This window comes from Pantherophis guttatus, chromosome 2 (assembly GCF_059756535.1).
Source record: "Pantherophis guttatus breed Tessera chromosome 2, ASM5975653v1, whole genome shotgun sequence".
Lineage (NCBI taxonomy): Eukaryota > Metazoa > Chordata > Lepidosauria > Squamata > Colubridae > Pantherophis > Pantherophis guttatus.
Window position 1 is genome coordinate 208,657,247 of NC_142064.1, and position 11,351 is coordinate 208,668,597.

Sequence of the window (11,351 nt, forward strand, 5' to 3'; positions counted from 1 at the left end):
AGGCAAAGCTGAGCCAAGGCCAGCTCTTGATGATTTCATAGTTATCCCCACTTAATTTTTCCAACAACATGCAAGTGCTTTATGACAGCTTTCCGTGTCTTGCTTTTTCCCTGCCCCATGTACAATCCTGTTGTACATGTTGTTCCTGATGGCATCCCATCCAGATTACCAAGATGTAGCCTTTCAAATGCACATGCAGCTCCTTGCTGGCTTTGCATTTGCTTCTAACCAGTTGCATATTCTTATGTCACAGTGCATTTTGAATGGTGGTTGCAGAAGCAGAGATCTCCCACACAATCTCCTTACCCTAATTTGAAGCTGATTGCCATTTGCTGAGAACATGACTCCACTCTGGAGTCTCCATCTTCTTGCCAGACTACCACTGAAGCAGGTTGAAACCAGTCCAAGGTGTTCCCAAAGAAGGGGGATATTTTCCAATGAGATCTGCCATGGAGCCATTCAAGGTCAGGGGGAGAAGTCAACAAAGGTTGGAAATCAGCCTTGGAACCATTCTAGGTCACGTGGGAGAAGAGTCAACAAGTTGGTGATCCAACGGTCACTCATTGGCCCATTGCAACACTGCTTGAGTAGCTGCTGGGCCTTGTGACCTTTTCTAATTCGACTGTCAAGAAACTGGACATCTCTTGTATAATTTTTTTTAAGAAAACATTGAACAAAGCAAAAAAAAAAATCTGCTTACCAATGGAAACACCTACTGGAAAGCAGAAAGCAGAACTATTTCCCCAAGGGAGAAGAATGCCTGCAGGGCTTCTCTCTCTTGTGGGTCCTGCAGCAGAAGACAAAGATATGCTGTAGGGCAGGGCTGTCAAACTCAGCCTGCGGGCCGGATGCATCATGCACTGGCCACACCCACGCCCGGTTTAGCAAAGGGGGGGAGGGTAAGTTGCGATCTGTCATGGGATGCTGCTGTGCCGACGTGAGTTTGACACTCCTGCTGTAGGGGCGCTATCTAGTGCAGTATGGTATATAGTGCAGTATGGACCATCTTTGGTGGGAAGGTAACAGCATTCCTTGCGCCTTTGGCGTTTAGTCATGCTGGCCACATGACCACGGAGATGTCTTCGGACAGCGCTGGCTCTTCGGCTTTGAAATGGAGATGAGCACCACCCTCTAGAGTTGGGAACGACTAGCACATATGTGCGAGGGGAACCTTTTTTTACTATCTGTGAGACAGCAAGAAGCAGCATCTCTGATGGGCCCTCTGTCCCTCACCCATAGCACAAGGCTATGAGTCAGGGAGGCCAGGATTTGCCTCCACTTCCAGCTCTTCCCACCTTTACATTCTCCCTAAGAAGTACAAGTTGAAAAAGCACAACTACAATACCATGGTGCTGTAGCCACATAGAGTTTGGCTAAGAAGCCATCTTCACCAGCAGCCATCAGGTGGAAACCTGCAGCAGTTGGGACCCTCCCACTTTCCCACTAATGCCACTGCTTGGGTAGGTGCGTGACTGTGAAGAAAAGAGGTTGGGAAAGGGGTTCAGTTTGAACCACAGAGTGATTGCAGTTTTGCTGGTGGAACAATTCCATCCACATTGCATCTCTAGCAAGTCAGGTCAATGTTACTGTTCCCAGCATGCTTTCTTCCTTCAGGAGCAGAGCAGAATGACTTTGAAGGAATAGTATTTACACAAAAAAATTGCTCTGAAGATGTGTAGTACTACCGCATCAACTTCTCTAGCCCTCCCACGTCTAGCGCCCAATTACTTTGTCTGCCGGTATGCTCAGCTGAGCAATCGGGAAGGGAATAAAGGAATCCTCCAATCTCTGTCCTGCAATCTACATTAAACTCTGGCCAGCGGTAATATATCTAGCCCTATTGCTGAAGATAGGCAGGGGAAGGGTGTGATTTTTGCATTGCCATCCCTTCTTTCAATTCCAAGGGCAGCAGGCAAGTGACGGTGTTGCTGTGTGGATCAACCTAGCCTAATTTCGGAAAAGGAATACCTTGTCATTATCCTCTCTGCTTCCAAAGAAAAGTTAGCATTGTTCAACAAAAGGGTGACCACAGGCATTTTTCTAACGGGCATTCTCCTATTTAAAAAAAAAACAAAAAACAAAATTTAAATTTGGTGGTAGGAAATTTATAATCTGTACATATTCATAATCTTGGTTTGAGCTACAGGATTATCCCTAATCCCTATTTTGACTTGTGGAGAGCTAGGTAGGAAATAGCTTTGCTTGTGTGGCTGATTTCTGTTACACTTAACAAAGAATGAAATTTTCTGAAGAAAGTTTTCAGGGCTGATAACAAATGCTCTCCCCCCTCTTTTATTAACCCAAGACAATAACTGGATTCTGTGCCCAAGTCTTGTTCTTTACATACTAACGGTCTCTTTTCTATAGATGGAACCCCCTTTTCAGCAAAACCTGAAGATCAAAGAAACCTAAGGTTTTTAATTATAATTCTTCAAACATCCCTATCTGCAACATTTTTTATTTAAAAAAAAATACATACCAAATTGAGCAGTGCATTTTGAAAAAGGTGCTCAATAGTAGCTCTTAAAGTACTGCAATCAATGGGAAACAAAGCATGTGTTATGCTGCTGGAAGCCTGCTTAATAGGATTCTTGGTCAGGTATCTGCCCCACAGTGTCCTCCCTGGACAATCTCAAGTGGCCCTGTATTTGTCCTACAGATTGCAGCAGCTGGAAGACCCTTCAGTGCTTCTGTAGGACTGCTTTTGGCTTTAGAGATTAGATCATCCAAGCCACCATGCTCCATTTCCTTCAAACTGGCAAAGCAATGAGTTGGCTTCCACTCTTCTGCTCTGGAACTAAGCCTCCCCAAAAGAGAGGATGGAAGTCTGGCTCAGGTCAGGTCTGGACCTCCACCTCACTGGCATTTAGCTGTCTCCATAGCTGTAAACTCACAGCTCTCATTTGCCGGATGGCCTCCTCTTGAGACTCCAGCCACTGGGCAAGATTACGGAGTGACTCACGCTGTAAGACTAAAAAGAAAGAGAAATCACATGACTAATATAAGACGTTTATAGGGCTTCTCTTTCTGCACCATTTTGATATGACCCCATGTCACCTTGATATATCCAAACCTCTCAACCTTTACATTTAGATCCCTATCCCATTTGCAAATTTTGGATTACGAGTCCCATGTCTCTGAGCCGATAAAGCCGGTCAGCAGAGATAACAAGCTGAAATCGAAACCCTCCTTACATCTTGGTGAGGAACTAGACTCAACTAGGTGTATGAAACATGCCTTCCCATGCCAGCAAAATATGTGTACTTAGGGGATGGGAGACTGAAGAGGGCTTGGACTTATTGAGAGGGCTGTGGTGACCATAGAGCAGCCAGCCATTTCTAATGTCAAAATGTCACTCTGCTTGACTGGTGTTGAGAGGGACTGGGGTCATCCCAAGCTCAAGGAAGCTGATTGATTCAACATGAAGCTATTTAATGTTCTGGGAAGAAATATTCCACTTTCCCTCATGGTTCACATTTTGACTAAGTACAGTGCTCACTTTGCAGATGAGTTTCCTGAATAAACCCCAAGAGGTTGGATTGGCAGAAGAAAGCTTTGAACTATGGCTTGGACATTACAATGGCTATATTAACATGCTACAGTAAACTTGCGACTGGTTATTAGAACTCACGCCCCAAAAAAAAGTAACCCTCCCTCCCGAGTTAAATTCAGGGAGAGCAAAGGAAGCTTTGGGAAGCATAAGTAGGTAAAAGGACAGGTCTGAGGGATGCTCAGACTCTGATCACAGGAATCCTCTGTCAAAGCAACAGGGTTAGGAATGGATATTTATTGTGAAGAAAGGATTAGAAGTCTACAAATATTTTGTAATCTTACTGTGACAGCTAGAATACTCTGAAGAATTTAACCTGAATTGTAATTTTAAGGAGCCTGTTTACAATTCTTTTAAAATTAAATAATAAATGTTAATTTGATTGTTTGTTCAAATGTTATTTTAAAAAATGACTGCTATTCTGTACCATCCTCACATCCCACCAATTGTGTTACCTCTTATCTAGAGAAAAGGAGACGAAAAAAATTTGGAAAAATTTCCAAATCAGAAAAGGATTTAGTGGTAGTAGAAAAATTAATTGGTCTTGGGGATGATACTTTCATTCCAAAATAACAAAAGGCACCCCACCAGGGAGCACCACAAGATCTAAACAAATCACCCTTAGGGTTTATTGTGTCGTGTGAACCCGGTTTTGCAGTTTAGACAACAATTGTTTATTAGAAGCAAGCTGGTAAACTGCTTTAAATGTTATACAGATATGTTCTTATTTACGCTGGCATTCTGAAGCCTTCCTAAATTGGTGTAATCCTGAGGGCTGACCCAGATAAGAGAACCTAGAATTCTGGTGTTTGTTGTTGTTTTCTTTCTTTCCTGGTGGTAGAAGGGGGCTTACAAAAGCTTGCAACCATATTTTATTTGCAAAGAAGGCACCTGGCTAAATTTAAGCATGAGCTTCCATATTTGTGTTTACAGTGGGAAGAGTATTCCATGTGATTTATGTAACAGGCAAGCCAAAGTATAACTATGTAGATATCAAATTATTTCACAACAATGTAAGTTAAAATACAGCTTCACATACTGAATGTGAAAAAATAAATGTTATGTCAACAGCTACATTTTGAAAAAAGAAAAGAGAAGCAGAGTGATTAGAAGTAGTGTGTATTCAAAAACCTATGTTTTTCCTCTTAACTTATCCAGAAGAACCTTTGTGGCATATAATGAATTCCCATCAAAACTTCTGCTTGGTCAGACTTCAAAAGGGAATACTCAATGAAAATGCTTTCTTCCCTATGGCGAATACAAATTAGATACTACCTTGAACTTTTCATTATCTCCTTAGTTATGGAAATAACTAAGCCCAGTGGTGGAATTCAAAAAATTTTACTACCAGATCTGGGCGTGGCTTGGTGGGTGTGGCAGGGGAAGGATACTGTAAAATCTCAATTCCCTCCCCACTCCAGGGGAAGGATACTGTAAAATCCCCATTTCCACCCGATCAGCTGGGACTCGGGAGGCAGAGAATAGATGGGGCGGGGCCAGTCAGGTGGTATTTACTGGTTCTCTGAACTCAAAATTTCCGCTATCGGTTCTCCAGAACTGGTCAGAACCTGCTGAAACCCACCCCAGGTGTAGCCCACAAAACTTCAGACTTACCACTCAGGTACACAGCCAGGGTTGCTAAGCCAAGACTGGTCACGACAAGCACTCCAAGGAGAGCAAAGAAGGCAGTGGGGCAACAAGCAGGTCTGAAGCAAGGGCAGCAGGTGAAAGTAGAGAGAAGGTGGAAATTCTGGGCTGGGGGAAAGGCTGAGTTATCTTCATTTGGGAAAGAGAAATGCTTGAAGGAAGCCTTATGTGGAGACCCTGGAGTTGTGGCCTGGGACTGGCTGTTTCCTGCAGAAGAAAGGGGTGGGGGTGGGGGGGGTGGAACGAACAGAAATGGAAGAAAACCGTAATAGGTTTTTGGTCAGGGGACTGTCCCAGGGCTCTTCAGCCATCTGCTTCAGTCAACGCAAGCTTGCCAGAAACAGTTCAAACAATGAAAGGGCATAGATAACCTCAAATCTTCTTGAAAACATTCATTCATTTACTTGATTACCTTCAGAAGCCTTGGTGTCCTCACTTCTGATGGAGTCATAGTGCAGATCGCTAATAGATTCCACTGTGTGCAAATTGATGTCTTCCATCTCATCATGTTCAACAAGATCCCTGTCAGAGGAAGCAGACTCCTTCACCGGAGTATCTGCACAGAAAAGGAAAGGGCATTTGGCAGGTGAATGGCAACCAGTCTTCCAGAACTGGCTGCAAATTTGATCTCCTTGTGCTCTAAAGTCCGATGGATATTTTTCTACCCTAGACGGGAAAAAGATTGTTGCCCTTTTTAAATGGGGACTTGTCCTTTTTTATTTTCCTACTTGCTTCCTGCAGCTTCTAACCAATGGAGAGGTGGAAAACAACCAAATCCATCTGTTTATTCAATTATTGCTAATGTTTCTAAAATCATTTCACCTTTAGATAACTCTCTTGGAATCAAGTATTGAGCCAACTGCCAGCATATGAAGGATCATGTTACTGTAACATGCAACACCACAAAGCAAATGCAGTAATACAATTTTATTTAAACTGAAACTCTTGCCTCTGTGTGGAATGACCTTACTGGCCAATGGCCCAAAATTCGGCATTCCTACAAACACTTCAATCGTGTCCCCTTCTTTTGAGGCTAGTACCTTCTATCGCAATCAGTATCCTTTACTGTACTGTACCCCATGAACTGCAGAGTCTCCTTTCACACCAGGAAAAGAGCAACAATCTGGTTCCTGTTATCGGAGTCATCAGAATACTATTTGCCTATTAAGTAACCCTGTGGAGCCTCTTGGTACAGGCAAAGGATGAATGCAATTTTATTGGTCCAAATTCTCTACGCAATGGGGCAGGGTGAAGAGTGCAGTGGATTTGGCTCCGAAGGCAGACAGCCAGTGACTTAAATCCTCCGTCTTTTCATTGCCACATTATTGTTGGCAGTGACAGCCAGTGATGACAGTGTCTCCCCTTTCCCCCGCTTGGAGAGAGTTGGGGAAAGGCTGTCAGTCTGCAAAACTGTTGACAAGAGATGCAACTGGATGCTTTTGCTGAACTTCTGTTTTTCTCTCCTTAGCACAATTCTTTCACTCTGACCCATCAGGTTGTGGTTGTTGTCACAACAATAGATTACAGGGTGTCTGAATGAAAACTCTGCCTGCTGAACCTCTGCCAGGGAGACAGTTGTTAATGAACCAAATTGCTGCCAAGCTGGCAACTGATCCCTGGGCGGGACAAGTTTCCTGGCAGCTAGATCTTGGTTTTCAATTTGGGGTCATGTTTTTCAAGGGCACAATGGACACACTCACAGCATAATTGCACCTTTAAGAACAACTTAGAAGGCAGGGATCCCTTCCTACCCTTTGGACCTAAAGGATGGATGGAAAAGTGATGCTTTGTGCTGCTTGGTTACAAAAAACATCTTTTGTGAAAGCACCCCTTGAATATTACCGGAGCTCTACACAACTTGGCAAGGTGTAAGTAGCTTAAGTTGGAATTTAGAAAGGGGAACAGAAAATGAGTTTTTAAAGATTCTCAGATGGTTAAGGGGAATTACAGGACTGTACAGGACTATCTTAATCTTAGAACAATGACAATAAGGAATGCCTGCATGCCCAGGACATGCAGCCAAAGGAACAAACTACATACAATAAGTGCCAAGCCATCAGGTAATCATGAACAATTTAAAAGATTCCAAAGTAAGATACGGCAGGAAATGCTCTCACTATAATAACAATGGGTCTTAAAAACACACACAATTAATTATAAGAGGAAGAACAACAGTTTTAGAATTGTTGAGCTTTGTGAAGAAAAATTAAATGGTTTGTGAGTTTAGACAAAATTATATCATTTTGGTAAGCACTAACACATATGAATTTAGGCCGCATCATCATGTGGAACAGGTCATAAAGCTTGAATTTATTGAGAAAATGCTTCTTTCTATAGTATACAAGCCAACTTATAAGGTTGACTCATCCTTCCGAGGTAGGTAAAATGAGAACCGGTTTGTGGGGGCAATAAGCTGACTTTGTATAAAATAGAACACCGCTCGGGAGGGCCAAAAAGCCCTACTAAGCAGGTATATACAAAAGTATGAAGGCTATTGCTTAATGCATTGTAAGCCGCCCTGAGTTTCCGGAGAAGGGCAGCATATAAATCGAATAAATAAATAAATAAATAAATAAATAAATAAATAAATAAATAAACTATGAAATTCACTTCATCAGATTGTGGTCATGTTCATCAATTTATATGCCTTTAAACAAGGATTAGTGTCACATAAGGCTAATGTCAGATAAGGCTATAGATGTGTACCAGTCATAAAGGCTGCATTAGTTTTCTTAGATTTTTGGGAAGGGAAGAGCACCAAAGATCAGAGGAATAATGTTACCTGGTTCACAGCAGTCAAATGCTGATATATGATATTTGGCAACAAGAAAGAAGACCGTTGAGTGAGTTCATTACATTTTTTAAATGTTTTTAATGTACAGGCAATGTTTAAGAATATATGTGGCATATATATGTGGGCAGAATCACAGGTGGGCTGTGAATTTTTATGTGATTTATTTATGTATTTATTTCGATGGTGATACGTCTGTTTAGGGCAAGGGGTATCAGAATCATGAGAAATTCTGCCATTGGTTTTCAGTTATCCTGGACAGGTGGGTGGGAGGCTGCATGCAGCCCTGGGACTGGAAATGGTCCCCCACCCCAACTAAAAATAACAATGACATGATAGAGGCCAGCATCATTTCACCTTTGTGCCATTCACCACCTAATTTTTTGCATGGTAGGCAAAAGCTCTAATGGCAAGGGAAAATAATGTAAAAAGGGTTAGCCTGAGACTTTCTCGTGACTGTACTGAGTTTTTGAAGGCAACTATTGTTGTTTTTTAAACCATGACAACCCCCCCCCCTTTTTTTTTTAGGACTTACACTATCTATCTACATACCTTCTATTTCAGAAGAGATAAATGCTAGCACTGACTTTTGTCAATGACAATTGAAAGGATATCTGGAGACCCACAAAGAAAGGAATCAGTTGCCTGCCACTATTCTATAGAAATTTGCAATAATGCAGGATCTATAACAGAACAGAACAATATAAAACATAACAACATAACAAAAAAGGGTATCAGGATTCTCAATCACCTGCTGCTATTCCATAGAAATTTATACCGTAATAATGCATTATATATAACTGGGCTGCAGGAACTACGAACGAATATTTAAGAAATAACTGCCCATGCAATATAATATCTATTTGCACAATAATAGCAACACATTTGTCTGAACAAAATTCTATAAATCAGACCAAGGTCTCTTTCCTTCACATATTTACCTGCATACCATAGGTTTCTTTGTCACTGACAATCAAAACGGGATGTTTGACCATTATACTTTGGCTGAGGAAAAATACTAGAAACGGCTCCCATGAACATTTTTTTCACTCTTCCTAGGACAACAGGTGAACAGCCTTTCTCTTCCAGCTGTACAGCTTCACACACCTAGGAGCTAGAAGGTAGAAAGCTCATCCCTTTGGCATGATAAATATACGGTATGTGCTCTACAAAAGAGGCCTCACACAGACCATACCTTCTCCAATTTCATCGGACATCCTATAGATCAACTTCTTTTTCTACGGCTGTCCTGGAGGTAGCTCAAAGTGGGGGCAAGTTTTCAGAAGCCGCTATGCGAGGCCTATCAGGTCCTCTGGGAACAGATAGGGAAGTAAACATAGGCTTCTGCCTGTCAGGTCAGCTGTTTGGGCTTAAAATAGGAATAAGAGAGCCCAAGGAGGAGCTATTGATAGAGCCAGAAAAGAAATGCTGGGTGGAGAGACCATGAACTATATAAGGCTACAGCAAATATTGGAAAGCTGGTTGAAAAGAGAAGGAGTTGCGGATGTGAGAGACAATTCCCTATGGACAGAAAATGCTAGATGGAAAGGGAAAATCAGAAAACATGGGGACATTTAGGTTAGAGTAATGGGGAAGTTGCAACTTTCTTCTCTGGTACCTTCTGAACAAAAATTCTTCAGCCGTAAGGAATAGTGAGCATCTTGGCAGTATTTCCCAAGTCTCTGGAATTCTGTATTGCATACCTTAAAACAAGGATGATGATGATAATGATGTTGATGATGATGATAGTTAATTCGATTCAGTCTGGGACTGGTAAAAACTGAACAGTCCAAGTCCTAACCAAGGACCTAAGAGTTGTTAAAGTAGCGTCTGAGTATATAGGCAGATCTGAGTAGGGTAGAGTTTGGGTTTTGTTGTGTTTTTTTTTGTAAAGTCAGGATATTTAGGTCTAATAAGTTCAAAATTTCCATGTATCTCAGCAGCCCTTTGAGTATTGCTCCAAGGACTCCTATTACTATCAGTACAACCATTGATTTCTTCCTCCATAATTGCTCAACTTAAAATTGCAAATCATGATAGTTTGTTATTTTTTCTAGTTGTTTCACCTCAATTTTGCATCACCTGATATTGCAATATCAATGAACCAGATTTTTTTTTTTCTTTTCCGCAATAGTGATGCCAGGCATGTTGTGGGCCAGAGGTCTGCCTGTTTGGATCTGAAAGTCCCAAAGGATCTTGACTTGCTCATTTTCAAGAACTTTCTCAATTTGGTGTTCCCATTAATTTTTGCTGCATTCGAACCCAAACTTCTGGCAAAGCTTCCAGTGTATGATTGTGGCAACTCGATCATGATGTTGTAGATAGTCCATGAGATTTTGCTGCAGCTGCTGAGAAGGTGATCCACTGTTTCATCTTTCTCGTTGCATAAGCAACATTTGCTGTTGTTGCTGACATGTTGAATTTTTGCTTTCATTTAATTGGTCTGCAAGGCTTGTTCTTGGGCAGCCAAACACATATGCCATAATATATTGGCATAATATATATACAGATCCAAGGATTGTGGTCTTTTGCAATTGACAGGTGGAAATTTTGTCAATGCTCATTTTCTAAATGCCATTCAAGATTTTTGCTATGGCACCTAGCGTGCCAATAGCCACTGGGACTACCACTGATAGTTTATGCTATAATCTTTCAATTTTGATTTTAAGATCTTGATACTTTGTAACCTTCTCCAGTTCTTTGTGCTCTATTATCCTCTGGTATTGCTACATCAATTGTTCACAGTTTATTCTTTTCAACCTCAGCTAAATCTGGTGTGTTATGAGCCAAGACTTCATCAGTTTGTATTTGGTATTCCCACAATATTTTAACCCGTTCATTTTTTTTACTATATTTCTAAATCTGTGTTCCCAGCAATTTCTCAATACTCACCCATGATAACTTTACAGATGTTCCAGGAAATCAGTTTGGTGACTGTTATATTGAATTACCCCAGTGGTCTGAATCTCTCTCTCTTACATTCTCTCTGTCTGTCTGTCTCTGTCTTTGTCTTTCTCTCTGTCTCTGTCTCATACATGCAGGGACACACACACACACACACCTCCAGACTCTGAGAGAACATCATTTGTGAGAGACTAGTCTCAACTTGTGGTCTGTCCATAGTCTTACTTTTTTAAAAAAATATGTTTCTTTCCACCAGATTCTCTGTTGTAATATAATGGGATCTAGGCAGTTCTGCACTTACCTTTTTGCATTACCAATGGTGTCAGCCTTGCAAATCAAGAAGCTTACCTAGATGACCTATCACATTTTTCGGAGTATAAGACACACCTTTTTCTTCCCTAAAAGGGGGTGAAAATTTAGGTGCGTCTTATACACTGAATGTAGCCCCACCCACGCACT

General features: G+C 41.5%; 1 protein-coding gene across 2 annotated transcripts; it reads right to left on the reverse strand.

Moving 5' to 3' along the window:
- Nucleotides 1-2,444: 2,444 nt before the first annotated feature.
- Nucleotides 2,445-9,296, reverse strand: LSMEM2 (leucine rich single-pass membrane protein 2). 2 transcript variants are annotated; one of them, XM_087887688.1, is made up of 4 exons: nucleotides 9,184-9,296; nucleotides 5,610-5,753; nucleotides 5,165-5,404; nucleotides 2,445-2,971 (listed from the first exon to the last, which is right to left on the reverse strand). In XM_087887688.1, the coding sequence occupies exons 1-4, from the start codon at nucleotides 9,203-9,205 to the stop codon at nucleotides 2,838-2,840; spliced, it is 540 nt and encodes a 179-aa protein (XP_087743814.1). In that variant the 5' UTR covers nucleotides 9,206-9,296; the 3' UTR covers nucleotides 2,445-2,837. The 2 variants fall into 2 exon arrangements, with proteins under 2 accessions (XP_087743814.1, XP_087743815.1); XM_087887689.1 differs by lacking the exon at nucleotides 9,184-9,296 and adding an exon at nucleotides 8,930-9,020.
- Between the last annotated feature and the right edge of the window lie 2,055 nt (nucleotides 9,297-11,351).